At 37.9% G+C, this 25,179-nt stretch overlaps 1 protein-coding gene across 7 annotated transcripts; it reads left to right on the top strand.

Annotated features, from left to right (window-relative positions):
- The first annotated feature begins 1,109 nt into the window (after nucleotides 1-1,109).
- LOC6652993 (homeotic protein female sterile) lies at nucleotides 1,110-24,997 on the top strand. Of its 7 annotated transcripts, XM_023181324.2 has the most exons (12): nucleotides 1,110-1,452; nucleotides 4,750-4,905; nucleotides 4,987-6,761; nucleotides 7,696-9,322; nucleotides 9,407-9,577; nucleotides 10,756-10,875; nucleotides 10,954-11,085; nucleotides 21,050-21,117; nucleotides 21,483-21,633; nucleotides 21,754-24,217; nucleotides 24,293-24,458; nucleotides 24,930-24,997. In XM_023181324.2, exons 3-12 carry the CDS (start codon nucleotides 5,385-5,387, stop codon nucleotides 24,993-24,995), a joined length of 6,342 nt encoding a protein of 2,113 aa, XP_023037092.1. In that variant the 5' UTR covers nucleotides 1,110-1,452; nucleotides 4,750-4,905; nucleotides 4,987-5,384; the 3' UTR covers nucleotides 24,996-24,997. The 7 variants fall into 7 exon arrangements, with proteins under 7 accessions (XP_023037092.1, XP_023037093.1, XP_023037091.1 ...); XM_023181325.2 differs by lacking the exon at nucleotides 1,110-1,452 and having other exon boundaries at nucleotides 4,987-6,746; nucleotides 7,681-9,322; nucleotides 9,407-9,565; XM_023181323.2 differs by lacking the exon at nucleotides 1,110-1,452 and having other exon boundaries at nucleotides 4,987-6,746; nucleotides 7,681-9,322.
- The last annotated feature ends 182 nt before the right edge of the window (nucleotides 24,998-25,179 follow it).

The raw sequence follows: 25,179 nt of genomic DNA, 5'->3' as shown, positions 1-25,179 counted from the left end.
TGTCGGTTGAACAAATTCACCACCAAAGAAGAAGGCGGCTGTCTCTATATTTACTTCGCTCTCTTTCTCTCTCTTTAATGAACATCTGATAGACAATGTGCGCGAGTGAGCCAGATATATGTGTTAGGCGCGTGCGCCTCTCGTATAGATGCATGTGTGTGCGTATGCTGGCTCTGTGTATTCGCATTTAGTTTGGTCGGGCGAATATTCAATTTGGACGACGACTGCGGCGGGCTGCGGCTGCTTATAACACGGTTTTTTTTTTTATTTTTTTGTTACTCACAAGAAACAGAAACGCGCGTTTAGCGACAAAATCCTCCGTATGTACCGTGTTGTGTGTGTGTGTGGGAAATAACTAACAAAAAAAAAATAGAAGCACAAAAAAAGAGTAAAGAAAACTACGGTTGAGAAACGTAGCACAAAAAAAACCAACAAATTGTGGTAAATGTAAAAAAGAGAATTAAAATTATATAAATTTTGATCACAATTGTTTGTGAACAGTGAATAAATAATGGAAATTCTTTAAAAATACCTACAATTTAGCGCCAAAAAATAAAAATGCGAGAGATAAATGTGAGACTTCAATGGACATGACATTTTTTCATTTTTTTTTTTTTTTTTTTTTTTTTTTTTTGGTGGTGGAACAAAGCAAGCAAGCAGCAGTAAGAGGAAGCAGAAAAGAGCTGACTGTGTGCGTGTGTATTAGTGAGCCGTAATGTATAATATTAACAAAAAGAGAAGAAAAGATAACTTGGATACAAAAAAAAACCCGCCAATAACTGAAACGGCAAATAATTTCAATTGCAATTCATTTGCAATTTCTGGAGTTGTTATGAAATTCTGCAGTTCTTTGAATAAGCATTTTTAAAATTTTTTTGGTATTACGTGCTGCTGCTGCTACTTGAATGTGTGTGCATGTGTATTTGTGTGAGCATATATGTATGTGTGTGTGTTTGTTCGGGGCGCGTGTGTTTTTGCCGCCGCCGTTTTGCCGCTTACGTTACGGTATGACGTTAACAAATTTGACGTAAATGCGCGGCTAGCCAAAACAACGTAGAGCGAATTTCTATTTTTTTGTTGTTCTTACTTTCCACTTTTTCGTCATTTAGTATATTAGTAAGAAAAATATAAAGTGCAACAATTACACGGAGTAAAGAGAATATTAACGTTAATAAATAGTAAGCATAGCTGAGAAACAAAATAAAAAAAAAAACAACAAAATAAAGCAACAAAAGCAAAAAAAAAACAAATCGTGTGTGTTTGTTCTTCTCTCTCCGCTGCGCGACCAACAACCACCCAATTCTTCATTCACAAATGCAAAACAACAACCTATAAATACAACAAAAATAAAAACTCAGCAGCAGCTGCAACACGCAACAAATTCAGCAACAATAGTAGTAGGGGCAGCATTTGTTTTTTGTGGATTAAATTATTAAAAACAAATTGCCAAATGTAAGTAAACACTAACAGCAAGTGCAACACACAACAAACACATTCAAGAAATTATACAAAAAATGCAACAATAAGAAATGCATCTCAAGGCACGTGGCGCATGCGTTAGTAAGCGTTACAAAAAAAAAGCGCGCGCGCTTCTTATCTAACAGATTGCATGTTTTAAGGCATGTACGTGTGTGCGGGTGGGTGCAGTTATTTTAATTTAAATATTAAACAACCGCTTTTTTAAAGTGCAGCTTTTGATGTTTGCCAGGATACGGATAAGGATGACACTTAACCTACTGACACTGCTTGCTCGCAGCTGTGGCATATTTTTTAATAAAAGAACAAGAACAAAACAGAAGCGAATAAAAATGTATCTTTTTGTGCGTTAAGGCAAATACTTAATGTATCTTGGGATTTGCCAAATAAAAAGAAGTGCTTCGAAACTAATTTTCTCGTGTGTGTGTGTGTGTGTGTGTTTACTTATTAAACTTTCATTGATGCAACCGTTGCCGCCGCCCGACCTCTAATAAACCGATGCAGCAGCAGCGCCGCCGCGTCCAACTCTTTTTCTCCCCCCTCAAACATTCTGTTCCACCGTGTGGGCTCCCCTCGTAGAAACCGGCTTCAAGATTCGTGCCACTATTAGCACGATTTATTAACCTAGAGGCGGCAAGTAGCAGCGCCGCGCATACTTGAAGATACACAACATTTCTCTCTCTCTGGCTGTGTGTATGTGTGTGTGTGAACATGCCGCCATATTTGCATTTGACTACATATTACGTAGGCCCATAACGTTATCTCGCTTACTCTCTCAAAGCAGCTGCAACAACTCGTAAAATACAAAAAAATAAACCAAAAATTTTATGCCGGTTCAACACAAGAGAGTGAGAGAGAAGGGTGTTAAGGGAAAAGAGCAAAAAAATTCATTTTTCTTTGAATGGAAGATGTATTAAATAAAGATATTCGTGTGGATTATTAAATCCACGTATTTTTTAACATTTTTATCTGTTACTTAGATTTGCTTTGGTGAAAAAGAAAAATATATATATATTCCTCCTTTTAGTCAATTCCTCCTCCGCCTCCTACAAAACAAGAAGTGCTAAACTCTACGTCATCGCGTGCTTGCCTTGAAACGCAAACCGAGCAGCGCAAACGTAAAACAACCAAGAGCCGAAGTTTCTTCGTAACATTTGTTTCGCTACGGGACGGTGAACACTACGTGAAAATCGTTTTTAGTCGTCTACTGTACTACATAATTACAAGAGAGAGAGAGAGAGAGCCAGGCAAAAGCGAGAGAGATAAATAAGAGGCCAAGACTCAGAGAGCTCTTTTTCTCTCTCTCAAATCATGTTTTGTTTTGTTTAAACTTTATTTTGGAAAAAAAGGCTCCAAAAAACTTAAATAAAAAAAAAAACAATTAGGCTTTTTTCTTTTAACATTTTGTATGTTTTTACGTTAATGATTTTGACTATGTGGGTTGTTGTTGCTAGCTGCTGCTTCCGTTTAATTTTTGCGTCACATTTACTTACACACACACACTCGTGCACGGAAACAAACACATATGAATGACATTTACAGTGGGTTAAGTGAACTTTAACTAAAAATGTCGAATAAATAAAAAATCCCTTCTGAATATTTAAAATTTGGTCAAAATCATGAAATTATTTACTGTAAACAAGCAAAATGTAAAGCTATTTTTGTGGTTGGGATCTATTCTCTGTATTGCAAAATAATCGATATAAAAACAAAAAGCAAGTGGGCTAGTTTTTAATTTAGTTTAAAGCGAAATTTCGTATTAATCAACATTATTTCCATTATACAAATCATATAAAGAGTATATAATAATAAACATATGTCTCCATGGCGGCAAATACAATAACAAAAATTCGATAAAAAATACGGTGTATGCTTTTTAATAGAAAAAAATGGAGTTATCTCCGAAATAATATTATTTATAAGTGTTTTCATTCAACATGCAATTTTTATTTATGCAGTTGCCACTGTGGTAGTAAAAGACTCATGGAGAGAGGTGGAGAAAGAGAGAGAGAGAGAGAGACATGCATACATACACACACATCTATACATTAACGAAAATCCCCATCTCACCTCTGAGCCACCTCCTCCTCTCTCCAAGCTAGCACCACAATTTTAACATCAGTCCCTAAAATAAGAAGGTTTGTTTTAAAAAAGGCCAAAGAAAAAGAACAAAAATTATAAATTACTTGCTGCAACAACACAAACAAGAAGCCAGTTTTATATGCCGAAATGATTCATTCTTAAAAAAAACAAAAAGAGAAAACAAATTCAACTTGAAAAAAAAAACTTTTGAAGGTGTCGTGGTGAATAAAACACACACACATATGTATATATAATGACAAAAAAGCCTAAGAGAAACAGCGCGCTACATATTGAAATAATTGTTTTAATGCTAGAATTTACAATATTTCATACATTTTAAATGAATACTTAAGCTTTTTTGTATTTTTTTTTAAATTTAATAGTGATAATGCCTTTCGCGCATTTTTTAATATAGTTTTTTATTAATCTCAAATGCGAGGCAAATAACAAAAGTTATGCTAGCGCAAGCGAGACAAATATAGATATGGATGCGCTTAGGGAGAATAGTGAGTGAGTGTCTCATAACTGTGTGTGTGTTTGTGAATGAGAGCACGTTCTCTCCCTCTGATTCTATCTTGCTCTCTGTGTTCGAATTTCGAAAATCGAAATTTGGGAACTGGCAAAACGGCGGCAAAGTAACAACTAAAAACTACACAAATATCACAACAACACAAACACACACATCCACGAATGGGGGAAAACAGAGAAAAAGAATTTCGAAAAGAACAAAAAGTATTGTAGAATAAAGAAAAATACAAAATATAAATCTAGAAACAAACTGAACTGTGTGTGGTGGTAAAGGATAGTAATAATAATCAAGCAACAAATTTTGTGAATTGGTTTTTGTTTGCGCTTTTTTGCTTTCGCATGTGTGTGTGTGTATGTGGTTGTGTGTTTGTTGTTCATTGTATTATTAAACAACCCGCCGTGTGCCTTGCAGTAGCTACTGTTGTTGCATTTTATCTTTGTCGACATTTTCGTATTTAGAGTAGTAGTAAATAAAATGGAAAAAATGTGAAAATAATCCAGCAAAATTTCAAAAATGATTGTGTTTTCTGTTTATGTAAGATAATTGCCGCCAGAGTTACCAATATGATTGTGTGTGTGTATGGGACTGTGTGTTTTAAGCCGGCAAATTTGTTTTACTTACATATTTCTAACTTGGTTATTTTTTTATCTATATACTTTCAGCTCACGCTGTAAAAAAGAGAGAGAGAGAGAGCGAATACCGTTAAAATGTCATTGCCGTGTCCATGAAACTACAACAGAAAAAAAAACAAAAAAAATAAATAAATACAAAAACAACAACAATAAGAAGCAAAGCCACAGCCAAAGGGGGCGGCCGTGGTAAGTATTAAATTTTTGTGAAATATATAAACATAATTATTTAACTCAAATTTCTAATAAATGTTTTTTTTTTTTCGATAGGACAAACCAATTGCTAGAGGCATGAATCAAAGGATCTGTAGAAAACCTTTAGGCCAAAAAGGATTCTTATTATTAACAACAGTAGCAGGAGGAGCGGTAACAGCAACTGGAGCAGTACCAGGAGCAGAAGCAGAAGCATCAACAGAAAGCATAGGATTAACAACAATAATTGTTCAGAAAAAACAGAAGCAACAATTAATAAAGTTTACCTAAGTGGAGGAGGCGGCGGAGGAGGAGGAGGAGCGGCGGACGGACGGAAGAAAGGAAGAAAGAAAGGAACGGAGATTGAAAAGGAGCCTGTGCTTGAGGTCGTCCGGCCGTCTCTCTCTTTGTTTTAGGGCAAGAAGATTCCGTTTAAATCAACATCAGGAGCATCAGCAGCAAGAGCAGCAGCCACCATGTCGTCATCCACAGCAGCGTCAACAACAACCACCACCACATCATCATCATCATCATCGGTGGCGGCGGGAGGTGGAGCTGGTGGTACAGCCGCAGCAACAACGACAAATGACCAACCACAACCGCCACATCAACAGCCTCCACCGCGTTATGAACCTCCTGTGGAGCCAATTAATGGCATTGTCCAGCCTCCAGTAGTTCCGCCAGCGGAACGGCCTGGTCGGAATACAAATCAACTGCAATATTTAATAAAAACCGTTATGAAAGTCATCTGGAAACATCATTTCTCGTGGCCCTTCCAACAGCCGGTCGATGCTAAGAAATTAAATTTACCCGATTACCATAAGATAATCAAGCAACCTATGGATATGGGTACGATAAAGAAACGTTTGGAGAACAATTATTATTGGTCGGCGAAGGAGGCGATACTTGACTTTAATACAATGTTCAATAATTGTTATGTGTATAACAAACCTGGAGAGGACGTTGTTGTAATGGCACAAACGTTGGAAAAAGTATTCCTGCAAAAAATTGAATCAATGCCTAAAGAGGAATTGGAACTGGAGCCGGTAACTGCAAAGGGTGGGAAAAAGAAGCAACGCACACCAGCCACACCCAAAGCAGCAGGCAGTGGAGGAGGAGGAGGAGGCGGAAGTGTTGGAGCAGTGCCCACTAGCAGTAGTAGCAGTAGCTCAAATAATAAGTTACCCACAGCTGGTCAATCTTCTGGAGGAGGAAGTGGTGGTGGTAGTAGTAGTGGAGGAGCAGCTGCCGCTCGACCCGTTTCCTCTTTGGGTGGCACTGTTTCATCAACAGCAGGAGGAGGAGGAGTGGGAGTCGCACCGTCCATACCACCGATCAGCACAATGCCACCGCATTCCGTACCCGGTAGCACTAATACCACCACCACAGCCATGGGAGCAGCTGGAGGAGCAGCAGCTGGAGCTGGGCATTCTGTGGCCCTTATGGCCAGCCTTCTTCAACAGCAGCCATCATCCGCCTATCCCGGTGCTAATCAATCATCCGCTGTGGTCAACAGCTCCTCCCTTTTAGATGGCTCAACGGCGGCCGTAATACCCGGCGGAGGAGCGGCAGCAGGTCAATTATCAGCCGCTGCTGTGGCCACTGCCAATGCCGTACAAGCCTACGTTAATAGCACGGCCGGAGTTGGTGTCAATGTAGGCGTCGGAGTGGGTGTTGATGGCGCCGTTATACCACCCCAGCAACCAGCCAAACTGAAGAAGGGCGTCAAACGGAAGGCGGACACAACGACACCCACGGCGAATGCATTTGAATCGCCTTACGCCCAAATGGATTCCAAATCGGCAAAAATAGCAACAAGACGGGAGTCAAATCGTCAGGTAATTGGCAAGAAGGTAAGAGTAAAAGGTTTAGAAAAGGTATAAAAAAGCGAAATTAACGTTCCCACCGATTCCTTTAAATAATTTTATATCCTTTCAAGAAGAGAAGAGAGAGTATAACTGAACTGGTGCACTTAAAAGTAATAACTACGAACTTTAGTGACAGATGACAAGTTTTTTTTGGCAGAGTAGAGTTTCCTGATAGAAGATATTTGTATTTTACAGCAACCCTGAAACCCAAGTAGGCCTTTTCATACTCCTGTCATTGGCAGACATTTACCTCTAGGAGAAACTCAGTCGACTCAGTTAGTCAGTCAGTTTAGTCAGTGTTTGGTATTCGGCATTAAAATGTCTAAAGAAAAAACTTCTAAATGTGTAAAAAGGTGTCGTCGCAGACATAATCATCGACCTCTGCGAAATATAGTAAATCGAAAGGTAATCTATTGTACCCCTATATCGCCTTGTGAAGTAGCTGAAGGCATATAGAAGACTTTTCAGATTTCCTAAGCACCACCAGAGAGAGGACCTTCCAAAACGGTTAAAGACTACTGAAAGAGTTGGATATATCTAAGTAGATTTGCTCACTCAACCAACCCAGCATCTCTCTCTCTTCTCTTAAACACTTTGCACCCATCATAAAACACACAAAAGAACACGCTGCCTTGTCCTTGCCTTTTACTCTTTCATTTGTGTTATTTATTTTTTGTTTTTATGTTGCATCAACGCAATTTATATTTTATCATTTATCGCTCATTATCGATTTTATGCCTAACCACAAACCAAACGCTTTTTTTTTGTTTTTCTTTTTGGTTTTTATTTTGTTTTTCTTTTATGTTTAATTTTTCATAACGCGCCCACGCTGCTGATTACTGCAAACCACAAATCAATCCACAACAAATCGAAATCGATCGAAATGGTGAAAATCTCAATGCAGGATCTTACATTCCAGGGCTCGGGTGGTTATCCCATGTCACCACTGGGTGTGGCCGGTGTGCCCGGTGTCCTATTGGGACCAGGCGTTGTTGGAGCTGGTGTTGGTGCCGCTGTCGGTGGCATCGGTATGGGTGGAGTTGGTGGTGTCGGCGGTGTAATGGGCAGCGCCGGTTCGAAATCAAAGGAAAAACTATCGGATGCTCTCAAGTCATGCAATGAGATCCTTAAGGAGCTATTCTCAAAGAAGCATTCCGGTTATGCTTGGCCCTTCTATAAGCCGGTGGATGCGGAACTGTTAGGCCTCCATGATTATCATGATATCATCAAGAAGCCAATGGATTTGGGTACTGTGAAGCGGAAAATGGACAATCGGGAGTACAAGAGTGCGCCGGAATTCGCGGCCGATGTGCGATTGATATTCACCAATTGCTACAAATACAATCCACCAGATCATGATGTCGTCGCAATGGGCAGAAAACTGCAGGATGTCTTTGAAATGCGCTACGCCAATATACCCGATGAGCCAGTGGCCAATGCGGCTCATCATAGTCACAGCCATGGACACGGTCATGGTCATGGGCATGGTCACGGGCATGGGCATGGTCACAGTAGTCATGGCCATGGACATGGTCATGGCGGCTATTCCACTACCAGCTTAAAGCACGATGCTAGCGATTCATCTAGCGAGGACTCAAGTGACACGGAAAATGAATCTAATTCCGATGAGGAAAGAAGTGCACGCTTAAAAATGCTGGAGTCCAAATTGTTGGGCCTGCAGGAGGAGATCCGTAAACTTGTCGAGGAGGCGTCTGCCAAAAAGAAGGCCAAGAAAAAACTCAAAGAAAAGAAGAAGGGCATGGGTCCGGGAAGCGGAGCTGGATCCGGTGCCGGTGGAACAACTGGCGGCGGTGCTGGCGGCGGCAATTCAGCTACCAGTGGAGGTGGACCATCATCCATGCCGGTCTCGGTGCCGGCCAGTGTGGCAGCGGCAGTGGCTACCGGTGGAGCCAATCTCTCTGCCCTGCTTAGCGGTAGTCTGGTCATGGGTGCCAATTCTAGTGCCGGTGGTGTGAACACACCAACATCTGCCCTGCATGCCCACGAAATGGCCTTGGCCATGAGCCAATTGACTGGCGGAGCTGCCGGCTTTAATCCAGCCAATGTGGCGGGTGCTGGCGGTGGTGGCAAGGCAGGTACATTGGCTGGAGCCTTAGCAGCCGGAGCAGCAGCTGGCGCTGGTGGTGCCTCTTCGGGTGGCAGTAGTAAAGGTGCTAAGAATAAGGGACAACGTGGCGCAAAGGGTGCGGCAAATGCGGCAGCCGGCGGCGTTGGCGGCGCTGCAGCAGCAGCGGCAGCGGCCAATATGGCAGCAGCTGTTGCTGGCGGTGGCGGATCAACGACTGGCTCTAAACGCGGCAAAGGTGGCGGCGGCGGCAGTGGAGCGGGCAATGCTGCCGCCAATGCAGCCGGTCCTGGCAACGCTGCTGGTGGTGGAGCGGGAGCGGGCGCTGGTGGTGCACGCGGTAGTAGTAAAAAGAAGCCCAGTCAGGTGATGAATTTCGATTCCGAGGAGGAGGACACAGCGAAGCCAATGTCCTACGATGAGAAGCGACAACTCTCCTTGGATATCAATAAGCTGCCAGGTAAGAGAGAGAATTTTTTTTTCTACAACGATCCCCCAGCAACGTTTTGTATCTACAACTTACAATTATTTATTTTCCTTTTAGGCGACAAACTTGGCCGTGTGGTCCACATCATCCAGAATCGTGAACCATCGCTGCGCGACTCCAATCCCGATGAAATTGAAATCGATTTCGAGACACTGAAGCCGTCGACGCTGCGCGAGCTAGAAAGCTATGTGGCGTCGTGTTTGCGCAAAAAAACACGTAAGCCATATTGTAAGTTTGTAACTAAACCGAGACCACAAAAATAAAAAAAACAAAAAAAAAAAAAAAACAAACAAACAGAACACCTGAAAAAAATACTTGAGAAAACGGCAAAGCTGAGACACAACTTGAGAAAACCAAGCAAGAACAACAACGACGAAAAGAAACAGATTGAGAAAATTAAAAAGAATATTTTTTTTGAGCTTTTTGCTGTTAAATTTTTGTTTATTTCTATGAGATTTGAGAACAGATATTTTTCTAAATTCTATCACAAGACAATGTATACAACATATATAAATGTATATATATATATATATAAAAATATACATATATATATTAAAAAAATTTATAATAGTGGTCATGTTTAGTTAGAAAACCAAACTACCAAACCAAAATAACAAAAAAAACCAAAAACAACGATCTTTATACTAAGTTTTTGTTTGACTTTCCTTCAAAGCGATTTGTTGTTCTGTAGTTGTCCTTTTTGCATGCTCTCGCTCTTTTTCCTCTGCTGACCCTGCGACGCCTAAGACCCTGAAATCCAAAGTCCATTTTCACACTAATTGGCCGCCTTTCCTCTTTGCCTTTACATATATGTACATATATATATGGGACCAAGCATGTTTCCTTTTTGTTTTTCTTCTGTATCTTTTAGTATATTATATATGGTAGTAGTATTTGGTTGTAGTGTATTAATTAAGTCGGGCTGTGCTCTCTAAAACAAGAAAATGTCACCGATTTTGAATCTATAGTTCGCGCGATATGTAACTTGATGATTTTTTCAAATTGCAATCAAAAGAATACAACATTTTGAAGCCTAATAATTATTGAATACTTATGCGCGGCAGATAAAGTGATACCATAAATGATCTGATATTGAAAAAGTGTTTCTTCTGGCACAATGAATATATACATATGCATAGACGAGAGAGTTGCCTAGATATTTGAGTTGAATCTGTTTTTATTTTGGGCAGCATGTTTTTCTATTTGTAAAATCTATCGCTCTGTCTCTGGAGAACCTCTCAACTTACTTTCCTAGTGTGTATATATGGTATATATATAGTCCTCTTCATCCTCATCCTACTATTCTGTCTCTTACTTTTGTTTTTGAAATATTTGAAAAGCCGATGATCAAAAAACTATATAATTTGGTTTGTCTTTCCTACTTTCGCTTCTTTCGTTTCTAATAGATAAAAAGCCCTCGGGTAAATCTAAGGATGATCAGATGGCTGAAAAGAAACAAGAGCTGGAAAAACGTTTACAGGATGTAACCGTCCAGCTGGGAGCAAGCAAGAAAACCACCAAGAAAGGTAATTGAACGAAATTTTATTAAAAATAATTTGGTTTATTCATGCTGTGTGTTTTTTTGTTTTTGCTTTTTGTTGCAGATGAAAATACTTCAAATAAGGTGGAAGCTGTTCAACCCACAAATCCCGTTTCATCAAGTTCAAGTTCCAGCGATTCGTCGTCATCGAGTTCGAGTGATAGCAGTTCGAGTGACTCAAGTGACAGTGAAGCAGGTTAGAGGACGCCGTTTAGTTTTTTTTTTGTTTTTTTTTTAATTCTTAACTGTTTCAACTAATTGTTTTTGTAATAATTCACTTTTTTATATTATTACTACAATATATATATATATTGTGTATATATATACATATATGTATATATACATAGATAAACATAGAGCGAGAGAGAGATATACATACATATAGATCTATATATAAGCTAAGATTATACACACACATACACATACACGAACACACACACACACATACACAGATTATGATTTATTATTTTAAGGCTTAGCTCGCTGAAAATGAAACAAAACAAAAGTGAAATACAGAAATGAGAGAGAGAGAGAGAGAGAGATAGAAAACACAGATGAACAGTTTTTAGTTTAGAAGACAGTCAAGAGAGAAGAGAGTGTGGGAGACAGGAGATTTGTCATGTAACGTAAGTAAAGTACGTAATGTATGTAGTTAAGTGTTGGAAAAGGTCAAGTAATCTGAACAGAGTTTAATGAAGAAAACCTTAACTAAATTCAAATTGAATATAATATTAATATGTGCATATATAATATATATATATATATATTCGTGTATGTATATAAATAATATATTATGTTTAATTTAGTTTCGACCTAAGTAAAAAGTCGTCTCCTAGGTAAAAGGAAAACAAATTTAATAAAAAGAAAAGAAACGATACAAAAACAAATTACAAAGAAAAAAAGAGTTGCTGTCTGTTGTTGCTACTGCTGCTGCCGCAGATTGTGTCAAAGAGAGAAGGAGTAAACGCCAGTCAGCCAGGAAAAAGATAGAGATAGCCAGATAGTTTTATAATTTAGAGAAAGATAGTTGCAGCTGTGTTGTTTTGTTGTTTTTAAGCACCTAGAGCAAAATAGAAGTGAGAGGGAGATAGAGTGAGAGCTATAGGTTTTAGCTGTGTTGAATTTTTCTTCTAACATTTAACGCGGAATCGCTTAATTGTCGCCTTCAAAGGACTTTTCCAAATCATACACTTGTGTAGTGTATTATTGAGGGTTTTTTTATGAATCGAAAGCAATTACGTGTACACGTTTTGAAGACGAATTCCAATTATCTTTCTTTCGTTAATTAATCCAATATTTTAATATGAGTTTCTCGTGCATTTTTGTTTAAACATTTATTTATTCGAAACAGAAAGAATATATTATCCTATCTAAATACATTTAGCGCATTTTGTTTATGTTTTTGGTGTGCTAAAATCCAAACAAAGAAAAAAGTAAATTAAAGAGAAAGAGAAACGAAAGAACAAACTACAATAAATTGGCTACGAAAGGAGCAAATCGAATACGTTTTCAGACCGCCATAGTTTGGAGAGAAAGCTCTTTTAAAACACCTCCTCACCCCTCCACTAGCCACCACCTCACCTCCACAACCAACCACCAATACCTGAACATAAGAATGACAAGACAAGACTGCTGATTGGCCAAAAGGTTTTTTTTTTTTTTTTTTTTTTTTTTGTTCCCTCTGCTTAGAACCAAGTTCCAAGACTAAGTGCAATATAAAAGACGATGGTGTGAAGAAGAAAAAAAAGGAAAATGAAACAAAATTTCTAGATAAAAGTTAAAAAATTTGCAAAATTTTGTATTTACTACATTTAATTTTAAAATGAGAAATATTAACAATTTTTGAGTATACCCTTGCAAATAAAGGGCATGGCGTTTCAGTTTAAACAAGCATTAGGAGCTACAAGAGCTAACGATGATCTTCTGATAAGCTTTAGTCATGTGTTTGTCTATCTGTGCCTGCCTGTTTGGTTTGTCTGTCTGTCTATTTGGTTTGAACGAATCTATATATATCAATCAATCGATGGCGCAAACTAGTGCAATAACTTTTTGATTTATCAGATCAGATTTACTTGCGTAGAGTAGCTTCAATATGGAATAATCAATATTCAATTCCATGCGCTTTCCCCATTTGGAAAAGAAGTTTAAAATATGCTTTTGAAGTAGTGCAATATAAATATGTATTTTTGTACGTTTAGTACTTTCGGGAAATTCTCGTAGACGAATTTTACTATTCGACTATAATCGGATTTCTTTACAAACGATTTTTAGCCCCAAAAATAGAAAAATTTAAATTATAACTAATTGAGCTAGTTTTGGTTTTAATGATTTGAATCGCTGCTTTCATTCTGAGGGTATGTTATATCAGCAGATATTGAAAGGACATGGTCTCAAAATACATTGTATACATTGTCTACTGAGAGAGAAAGCAGAGCTACGCAAAATATACTGCTTGCAATACAATTTCTTTTGAATATGAGCAAGCGACTGCTTTTTGACTGATACAAGCAGTAAAAAGACTGCCAAGCACTTAATTTGCAAGGGTCCTCGAAACTGTTCACCAAACATATATATATATATTTATTTTGATCAAAATCTTGCGTTTTAATTGGTTTATGGTTTTTTTTTTCTTTTGGATAGCATTTGTTTAACAAATGAATAAAACTAAATTTCTCTATATTTATATGTAGATGTGGTCAAATTGGTTGGCATTCTTTTTGGTTTGTTTATGTTCAGGAATAGAAAAGGTGGATTTATTTTTGTTCTTTGGTTGTTTCTCAATTTGCAAATTGGCTATTTTTCTTTTCTGTATTCCCCCTTCCCAACCCCCTACACACACAAACACACACACATATATATACAGACAAACTCACACAAACACATAGAAACTATATATATATATATATGTATATGTATATATATACATATATAAATAATACTAATTAGGTTTATATTAGGTATATATATATATATAAATATATATATATATACATGTATATATATATATATATCAAATGCATATAGATATTGTATTTAAGCATTTTTTAGGTATTAAACGAATTGTATTTTTTAAATAATACACACATACACGTAACACTAACACACACACACACACACACAGACAGACAGACAGAAAAAAAGGAAATATTAAAAAAAAATGAGATAAAAACCAACATCAAACGAAAAGAAAACAAATAGGTTAAGTCTTGAATTATGATTATTATTACCAATATTATTATGATGAGAATGATGATGATTATTATTATTATTATATTAATTATTAATTATTACCAATTATGATGAGAAAATGCTGAAAAAAAATCGTGAAGCAATTGTGTATTGGGGGCAGCCAATCTGAAAGTTAAACAACAACAAAAACCAAGCTAAAGTTTTAAAATGAAAACTGAACCAATCCAACCAACCAACAAGCAAAAAAAAAAAAAAAAATTAACTAAGCAACCAACCAACCAACCAAAATTACTTCAATCAAAACTTATAAAAAAAAAAAAAAAAAGCCAAACGCAACAAAATTTATTTCTATATATCTCTATTACTACTACTGCACACACATACAAATACACCACAACCACACACACACACACACACACACACACATACACACAATACTTAAACACTTTACCATCCAATCTACCTATATACATTTCATTTTCATAATTATTTTACTTTCCTCTTTCTCCTACACTTTTTTATTTCCATTTTTTTTATATTAACAATTCATTTATTTCATATATCTTTTTTATCTACTTTCATACTAAAAAGCAATTTCAATGAAGATTTTCAAGAAATGATAATGAATTAAGAAGTTATTAGTGCAAATAATGTCCAGAAAAAGGCTGAAGATGATGACGATGATGCAAGACAAAAGAAGAGGGCGTTAACAGCAAGCAAACACCTTAAAATTATTGTTTGTCGTCAGTCATTTACCCGCATTTTCGATAAGAAGCAGAAGATGTGCAAGCAAGCAGTGGATGTAAATTCACCTGTCATTAGGCAACACTGCTTGCACTGCCGTTTTATTTTTCCACAAGCATCAAGCAGAGCAGGGATAAGAAAGCAGATATAGTGTTCTGTTTTTGTTATAAATGATTGATATCATTTTTCCATAGATAAATATCTATACTTTGATGCTTATATATATATATGTATATTTATCTGTATATATATAGCATTAAACTTTTCTCAAACATATTGTTTGTTTGTGTGGGATGTTGTTTGTCCATATTCCGCGCTCTCTCTCTTTCTCTGCTTCTTATATTTCATTGTTTCTTCTAAATTCTTGCATTTTCCTTCTTTATGCCTTGCCTTCTCTCTCTCCATGTGTATGCCATTTTCACAATAATAAATGACTAAATGCTGTATTATTTTTTTCTTTGTTTTACGTTCACAGTACACACACACACACACACATACTCATACTATTTCACATACACACCTCAAGCCACACGGACATATACATACATTCACACACAAACACTCACACACACTAAAGAGTCCCCTTTCGTTGTATAGCATACATTTCAGTGTGTGTGCTTGCCTGTGTGTGTGTGAGTGTGGGTGTGTATGTTTGTATGCCATATAAGGTATAATTGAAAATCAACACCTGATAATAATAACGAAAAACTAAATCACAAAATATCAAACAAAAATTAAACAAAGTCATCCATATACATATATATAGTATATTCACGTATGTGTATATGTATATATATTTATATATATGTGTATGTATGAACTATGAAAACCCAAAAACAAAATATGCAAAAGAAAAAACCAAACAAAGTGTCGAAAGATATGACAAATTTTTAAAGAACGAACTACTACACTTGCAGACAATGTGTATATGAGTTGGAAAAGCTAAATGAAAATAATATACGATTGAAAGAGATAAATACAAAACAATAAACAATAAAAATAAAAGCTGTAAATAAATCTAAAAAAAAAAATCTTAAAAACAAAACCAAAAGCAAAAAAGAAAGCAGATTAGCAAGAAAACAAAAGGGAGGACAGAGGCAAGATAACACATTAAAATCAAACGAATTTTTTTTCTATAGCTATTAAAACAGAACTACTTTGTTATGGTGGTGACCCCGACGACTACAAAGACTGTACCTTCTTGCCCTGGATCTTTGTTTCTATCTTTGTTCTTCTACAAAATGTTTATAATATTATCGGAAAATCCTTAATATTTCAAATTAGATTGTTATAAATTGCATTATATCAGCGCCAATCATTCACTTGGTTTTTTCATACAATATTTTTTTGTATAACCGATATTTTGAGTTCGATAGAAACAATCAATTAATCGCAATTGGTCGATTACGATACAACATTGATCACCATATAGTAGATCGTAATATGGATTCAATACACTTCCTGGGCGCACCATCACTTCTTCTATCCATTTTCACTTAAATTTTTCATCTAAAAATCAATAAAACAAAAAAAAACAATGTAACGCTTCCATTTGATCGTGAATTACATGAGACCGTAAGCTTCCTTTTCTTCAAGTTAATGAACTTTGTTGAACAAACCTCAGATAAAGTATATAATTTGCAATAGATAAAAAACAAAACAAAAAACAAAAAATGAAATCAACAACTACCAGCAAACATACATCAACAAAAACAACAACAAACAAACACACACTACACCACACACAACACCCATACACACAAATTTATAGGTACACATATAACGTAAATGACGTAAGGCAAGACACACACAGTACACAGGTACATAAAGCCAATTCTAGGGTTGTCACCTATTCTTAATGTATACATCAAAAATATAACGGAACGGAAACGAACAAACCTCACACACACACACATACACACACAACAAACAAACACACACGTATATACTGACATACATATGTAAGAAGAGGAAGAAAACACCAATTAGATTTTACAATATATAGCTAAAAAGAATATATATGTATATAAACAAAATATACAACTAAAAGGAAAAAACAAAAGGGAAAAAAGTTTCATCGGACTATATTCAAATGTATTTTGGAAGCATTTGATACATACATATATATTTTTACATATACATATTTATATATATGTATATATGTATATATATATATATATGATTTAATTATTTCGGCTGTCGGCTTTCCCCTTTACACATTGTTTGCACGTTTTTTTTCAAAAAAAAAAAATATAAGAAAAAAGAAAAAAAAAAGAAAAGGAAGAATGAATGAAACAAAAAGAAAATTGCATATAAAACTAAAATTTAAACCTATATAAAAATTTTTAATATTAAATAAATTAAATAAAAAGAAATCAACAAAATCAACAACAACAATAATAATAATAATGAAATATATACACACACACACACACACACACACACACACAAATACAGTAACACACAAAACACAAACAATGGCATTATGTTTCTTTAACAAAAACAAAAAAACACAAACACAATTAAAAACATAAATTGACAAACGAAATTTGAGCGTGTAAAAAGCTAGTGAGAGAGAGAGAAAGCGGGTGAGAGGAAGGGTAAAGAAAAATCGAATCGACTTTATTAAACAATTTGGCGATTGTTATTTATTGTTTTTTTTTTTGTTTAATATACGCACACTCAACTTCTTCAACCACCCGACCCCCTTTCCCCACACACTGTCCATCATTTACACCTGCAAAGAGACACCACACACACACACACACAAGCAAAAGACACAACTAAACACACACACACACTTAAACAAAAGTTGCGCACACACAAAACATCAGGACACTCACACATACAAACACGCTCAAAAAGCCTCGTGTAAGGAAAAAACAACAAAAAGTTATGAGAAAAAAGGGGAACAAATTCATTTTTTTCTTGTATTTCAATTTCAAATTTACAAAACAAAATTTTAATTTTTTTTTGTTCGTTTGCGGTGGGGATCTCTTTGTCTCGAGGCAGCAGCAGGATAAAAAGTAAGAGCGAAAGAGAAAATCAATTATATAAAAAAAATATAAAATAAATTAAATTAAAAAATAAAGAAAAAAAAAACAAACAAATGATCAAATAGTAAAAATCTTAAACTTAGCTAAAGGCAAGGACAAGCTCACACAGCCACCTATACAGATACACACACACACACACACACTCAATCACTCAGACACGTACACACACCCACACACACATTTAGCATTATAAAAATATAAATATTTATAGTAAAAACAAATAATAATATTTATTATTATCCAAAAAAAAAAAAAAAAAAAAAAAGAGCAGCAAACGAAACAACTAAACTCCAAAATAAAAAAAAGAAAAAAAACACAAAAAAAGAATAAAAAGAAGGGCGAGAAATATGAAGAAATGAAAAATGTTTATTAAAAAAGAAAAATCTAAAAAAAAAAAAACAAAAAATAGCGTTTTCTCTGATCTGATGATCGAAGCGAAGAGCGATTTGTTGCTTTTGGTTGGTTTGGTTCAATTTCACTACCTTGCTGATAGGGGGAGAGACGCTCGGATAATCCTTTTTTCTCTTTCTGTCCTTGTAGGCGCCTTGGATCCCATCCAACCCTGCTTTCTGTTACTTCTCACTTTTGTTTTTTTCCACAATTTTCTATTCTGTTTATATCCCTTTTTGCTGTCTTTGCTACTTAAACTCTCCCCCTATAAACTTTCCATCATTCTTTTCCCTATTGCGATACCCCTTTCGTGGTAGTTCGTTCCCCTGTGGTGGTGCCGTTTCCTAATTTACAGTTACTTTTAGAATTGAGAGAGTGAAAAAGAGAATTCGCCCCCAACGTTCGTCTCGCACACGACCAACACACAATTGTTTCAACGATCTCGGCATTTTAAAAGGTATTTTTTTTTTTTATTATTATTAAATATTAAATAGATTATTTGAGAATGTGTAGAAATTAACTTTAATGTTTATATTAATAATGTGCTCTTCATTCTGCTGTATTCTTAATCAGAAGAAGAAGAAGCAGACTCTTCGTCTGCACGGTGACTAGCTTAATGCACTGCTTGCTTTACTGCTTACCACACTGATAATACCCCTGCAACAACCCACAAGATGAGCTGCCCAAACTTCTCCGTTTGTCTGTCTAAATGAATAAAACCTAACCTATAGTATGGACTTGAATCTAGTCGGATTTTATCTAAACACACACTGTTTGAGATGGAGATCCTAAGCAGTCAAGGTTATGTAATGAGAACTACAAGAGAAATATGTATATACGCAAATGAAAGCGAGTGAAAAAGAAAAACCAATTGGCGCTCTTCTTTCTAATTGTTGCTCCATTCAAGTCCACAACAACATGAACCCTATTTCTCTACTAAATCAAAATTTCCATGTATTATTATTGCAGGGGTATAGATGATATAACTACGGCATAGCCGATGTTAATCAATTTCTACTTTTTACTCTATACATTTCACCCATCCTAATAATGGTCGTTCTTGCGAGATTTCTTTTATATTTGATTTAACCTACAGTGTTGGAAGAAATAATAGAAACGGCATACAATTTCCTTTTTTTTGAGTCTATCTTTGGCAAAACACAACTTTTTTTTAAGCTGAATGTTTTTTTTTAAAGACACTGTTGCAAGCAACAAAAAAAATAATGTTTTATGTTTTTTGAAATAAATTTAATACAAAAACAAAGGCATTTATTTTCCCCCCCTTGGAAGATAAAATAGAAACGATCATTTTATTAATACAAAATATAATGTTGTTGTTCCAGACACATATTTATTTTAGTTTTAAACAAATAGTTAAATTAATATTTAGTCGTACTACCCTTATTTTTCAACACTTCGCGGCTAGGACGTCCCATGGAATCAACTAACTTAGCACAGATTGCTGGGTCTATAGAATACCATTCATCCTGGACCTTTTCCCATAAATCTTGCTTATTTTTTGGCTTATAACCAGCAATCCTCTTCTTTAATATTCCCCAAAGCTGTTCTATTGGGTTTAAGTCCGGAGACTGAGACGGAGGCTCTAAAACATTAACTTTATTTTCCTTGACCGATGTGATTGCCAGCTCGGACGAGTGTTTGGGATCGTTTTCCGGCTGAAATTATCACTTTAAAGGCAATTCTTCTTCGGAACAAGAAAGCATAGTATTGCTAAGGATATTTACTTTGTTGATTTCGCACATTTTATCCTTTATCCATAATTACGGACCGACACTTGAAGAAGAAAAGCATCCCCAAAACATAATGTTTCCACCTTAGTGCCTAACAGTCTTTAAAGTGTGTTTTGGATCATAACCAGTGTGTTTTGGTTCATAACCAGTACTTTTTTGTCGTCTTACAGACTCCTTGCCATCAGATCCAAACAAATTGACCTTTGTTTCATCCGCCCATAGCACATTTTTCCAATTGGCCCAAAGCACATGTTGAGTAGCAAAATCTATTCTCCGTTTTTTATTTTGCTTGCTCAAGCACGGTACTTTTCTAGCACTATATGCCTTTAACCCAAATGATACCAATCTTGTCCGGATAGTTATACTCGTTATTGATGCATCTAGCTTGTTTTTGAGCTTTTCCGATGAAAAGAATGGTTTTTGTTTCGCTTCTCGCAAAATGACCTGGTCAAATTTTGATGTTGTGGCACGTTTTCGACCTCGATTTTCTTGTTTATATTTATAATGAATAGCTGAAAACACTTTTTTTTTGAGCAATTCATTAATTCTGCGATTTCTGCCATTGAACGACCAGAGTTTTTTAGTTTTTTCATGATTTCCCTTTCTTTCTCTGAGGAGTGCGTGCCACGACCCATACTGCATATAATGTTAGTAAATTAAAACAGAAATCACAACCAATTTTAATGGATATTAAATACCTTTATTTAGAATTAAAATAAACCCAAAAATTAACTTTTATGAGATCTAAAATGTTTTTGACGTGAAAAATACTGAGCGTTTCTATTATTTTTTCCAACCGAAACACGTGGTAGTTCTACTTAAAAGCGTATAGAAGAAAAAGTTTCGTGAAAATAGGCGTCGAAATGAATAAAAATAATAGAACTACTATCCCACATTCTTGAACACTGATTTTTAGGTCGGACAATTTGTCCAACGTAAAAAAAAAAGGTTTTAAAATCAAAGTAGGTTGCCGTTTCTATTATTTCTTCCAACACTGTATATTCCCAACAAAATATATATATTTTTCCAGGCGACGGCGATGAGCGGCCGCCACGTAAGAAAAAGTCACGTGATTCAAATGGCAGCAGCACTGTAAATGTGAGTATTGATGAATGAATAAAATAAGGCATATACCCACCCACTCTACTGTAAATTGGCTTGGCGGCTAGTGGGGGTTTTCAGTCAAGGCTTAGTTTTTGGGTCGGACAATAGAAAGTAGTTTGGATATGCTTCCATAATTGCCAAGTAAACATTTTTTGAGTCTCCTTCACGTGATTGAGGTTTGATTAAATTTGAATAGGCTAAGAATTTATTTATTTAAGAAATTTCTTAAATACACACCTATTTCTGTTGTGATGATTGGTGACCAAGTCTTTTCATGTATCCACCTTTCTCCTCCCTCTCCCCCAAACAAACATTTTGTTGTCATTATCTTATGCTCGATTATCTTCTGTGTGATTCAGGTAAATAATCCCAATCTTAATTTGGCCGGTGGCTTAACACCGAATACGTTACTCCACATGGGTCTGGATGTGCTGAATAATGCAGCAACTGGCAGCGGCGGCGTCGGCGTCGGTGGTGTTCCAACGGCCAGTACAACCGCATCGCAAATGGGTAAGTTGGCCCCCCCCACGCCCCAAGAAACCTGTTGGTGACTAACTTGAATATCATTTTATAATTTCTTTTCTCTCTCCTTGTGTGTGCTTCTGTCTGTGTGTGTGTGTGTGTTATCAGCAAATTTGCTGGGAAATGCGAATCCAAATGCTATGCAAGCAGCAGCAATGCTTAACAACAATAATAAGACAACGCCGCTCTCATCTGGGGGTGGCGGCAGCAACAATAATAATAATAACAACAACAACAACAATAACTTTGGTTCTGCTGGCGGTGCCTCATCCAATAATATACTTCATGCAGCAGCAGCAGCGGCGGCAAATACTAATCACAATAAGAATGGACCAAACGATCATCATTTAAGTGGAAGCAGCAGTAAATCGGTGATGGGACAGCAAGTGCCGACGGCTAATTTGTATGCCGCCTCAAGTATAGGCGGTAGTGGTGGCGGAGGTGGCATACGAATAGCCAGCAATTTGCATAAGCAACCCAATATGGGTGCGCAAGGAGCAGCGACAGCGGGATTAGGTGGTGGAGTGGGTGGAGATCTCAGCGATCATCATGCAGCTCTGGCGGCTGCTTTGGCGTCATCAGGTGGGGGAAATAATGGGGCAAATCCATTGGTTGGTGATCCTACGGGCATTGTGGCTGCCTCATTGGCCGCAGGTCTTAAGCAAATTCCCCAATTTGATGATCCTGTTGAGCAGTCGCTTGCTTCGCTGGAATTCAGTGCGGCGGCTAGCTCAACGGGTGTTAAATCGGTTGGCGGTGGATTGCCAGATAATTTTCTAATGGCCCATCAGGCACATCTAATGCAACAGCCGGGCGGTGGCCAGCAGCAACAGCAACAACAACAACAGCAGCAGCAGCAACAACAACAGACATTTGGACACCAGCAGCAGCAGCAGCAACAACAACAGCAGCAACAGCAACATATGGACTATATGACGGAATTATTGTCAAAGGGAGCTGAAAATGTGGCTGGAATGAATGGTAATCATTTGTTCAATTTCAATTTGGATATGGCAGCGGCTGCCTTTCAGCAGCAACAGAAGCAACATCCTCAGCAGCAACAGCAACAACAACAGCAGCAGCAACAGGCTCACAATAATGGCTATAATGTAACCGATTTTGGAATGCCCAGTTTTGATAATCTCAATATGGCCACAGCATCGGCGTTTCTTGATTTGGAGCCAACATTGCATCAGCAGCAGCAGCAATTACAACAGCAACTCCAACAACAGCAGCAACAACAGCAGCAACAGCAACATCTACAGCAACAGCAGCAACATCTGCAACAACAACAGCAACAGCAGGCCGCTGCAGCCAATAAAATGCTCATAATTCCCAAACCCATTGAATCCATGATGCCCAGTCCGCCCACAACGGATAAGCAAAAGGTAATGCCACCACAGCAATCGCCCTCCGATATGAAATTGCATGGTAATAATGCGCAAGGTGCCAATTTTGCCCAGAATTTAAAGAATGCCAGCTCTTGGTCGTCTTTGGCATCGGCCAGTTCACCGCAAAACACATCTAGCACCAGCTCCAGTGGTAAGACAAAGCCCGCCATGGATTCATTCCAACAATTTCGTAATAAAGCCAAAGAACGGGATCGCCTCAAGCTGCTCGAGGCAGCTGAAAAGGAGAAGAAACATCAGAAAGAAGCAGCCGAAAAGGAACAACAGCGCAAACACCACAAGTCTTCATCATCATCCTCAACATCGTCGTCGTCATCATCAGCCGCAGCGGCAGCTGCAGCGGCCGTTGGTGGATCGTCTAGTGGTGGTGCATCAGCAACGGCGTCCACTGCCACATCGGTGGCCGCCGGTGGTGCAGCAGTCTCTCAGTCCCAACAGGCATCAGCAGGTGTATCTAGTTCAGCGAATATATCCACAAATCTGTCATCGGCGCAAAGTCAAAGCAACGAGCGAGACCGCGAAAGAGAACGAGGAGGTGGAGGAGGAGGCGGTGGCAGCATGGCTGGAGGCAGCAGTAGTGGTGTTCAAAACAATGCGACGGACAACTCACGTTCAGCCAGCTCTGGCAGCGGCGGCGGTGGCGGCATTGCCGGTAATGGTGGCCCCGGCAGCAATGGCGGCAGCAATTCCGCCACCAGCAATGGTCCTGGCAGTGCGGGCAGCGAACGGGATAGAGGCAATGGCGGCGCCGCCAACAGTGGCAACAACAATCCAGGCGTCGCAAGCGGTGGGCTTGCCATTGTTGGTGGCGGCACTGGCAGCAATAGCAACAGCGGTGGCGGTCTCATTGGCAGTGGAGCAACCAGTAGCAATAGCAACAGCAGCAGTATGGGCGCCGGCATTGGCCTAGGCGGCATTCCGGATGGAGTCCGGGCCGGCTCGAACAGTCAGGGCAGCAGTGGCGGCGGTGTTGGTGGCGGTGGCACCACTGGCATGGGCATCGGAGGTCCCGGTGGTGTGGCCATCGGCAATGCACCTGGCAATGGTCATCTGTCGTCATCGGTGACACAAGCCCAGGCGCAACATGCAGCCGCTGCTGCAGTGGCTGCTCAGGCAGCTGCCATTTTGGCTGCTTCGCCACTAGGAGCCATGGAAATTGGCAGGTAAGCAGACGCCCAAGATCCAACGAACTCAGTACTTTATCATCCCTCACACTTCCCCCCTCTCTTTCCGTATAGAAAAAGTGTTCATGATGCCCAGCCACAGAATTCACGTGTAGACGATATCAAGGCATCACCAGGACAGGGCCAGAGCTCGCCAGCGCAGCAATCGCCGCAGGATCGGGCAGCTGCCAAGCGGGCAGAGCAGCGAAGGGCCGAGCAAGAGCGACGTAGAAGAGAAGCGGTAAGTTCTCTACCAATATCAAATATCTAATATTCGTGCTTTTCGAGTGAGGGAGTGCCAAAAAAGATCGGATTCTCAAATGAAGCTATGAGCCAGTGCTGCCATTTTAGTTTTTTTTCGACACAGATCTGACTTTGGTTTGCGGTTTGCGGCCCAGTTCTCACGTGAATCTCACGAACTAAAGAAAAAACTGAGTGCAGATTCGGGATCAGCACACCTTGATTAGTAAACAACAGATAAAACAACTCTATACGAACCACATGTGGTGTGTTATAAAATTACAATTCATAATAAATATGAAAATATTCAAACAGTTGTTTCTTATTTCAATTTAACTAAGCAAATAGTGTTTGTTTTTGGATTACTTTGCCTTAGATTTAGCTTTCGTTGGCAGAAAATTATGGCAAGACTGCTTTGAGCCACTTTATAAACATTTTGTAACTTTATTTTGTTTATTTGTTCTGGTTACAGTTGGCTGGTCAAATTGATATGAACATGCAGAGCGATCTCATGGCTGCCTTCGAGGAGACACTGTAGGCAGCAACCACAGCTGCTGCTGCTGCAGCAGCAGCACTCATAGTAAGCGACAACGTTGGACATTAGCTTGGACTTGGGCTAGCAACAGAAAACAAATAATTTCTCAGCAACAACCACAACAACAACAACATGAAACAACGACAACAATTTGTTTAAATTGTTGAACAAACAAAATTGAAAATGG

Source organism: Drosophila willistoni (assembly GCF_018902025.1).
Source record: "Drosophila willistoni isolate 14030-0811.24 chromosome XL unlocalized genomic scaffold, UCI_dwil_1.1 Seg142, whole genome shotgun sequence".
In the NCBI taxonomy this organism is placed as follows: Eukaryota; Metazoa; Arthropoda; class Insecta; order Diptera; family Drosophilidae; genus Drosophila; species Drosophila willistoni.
The sequence above is the reverse complement of the archived record's forward strand: the minus strand, read 5'-3'. Positions and strand labels throughout refer to the sequence as shown.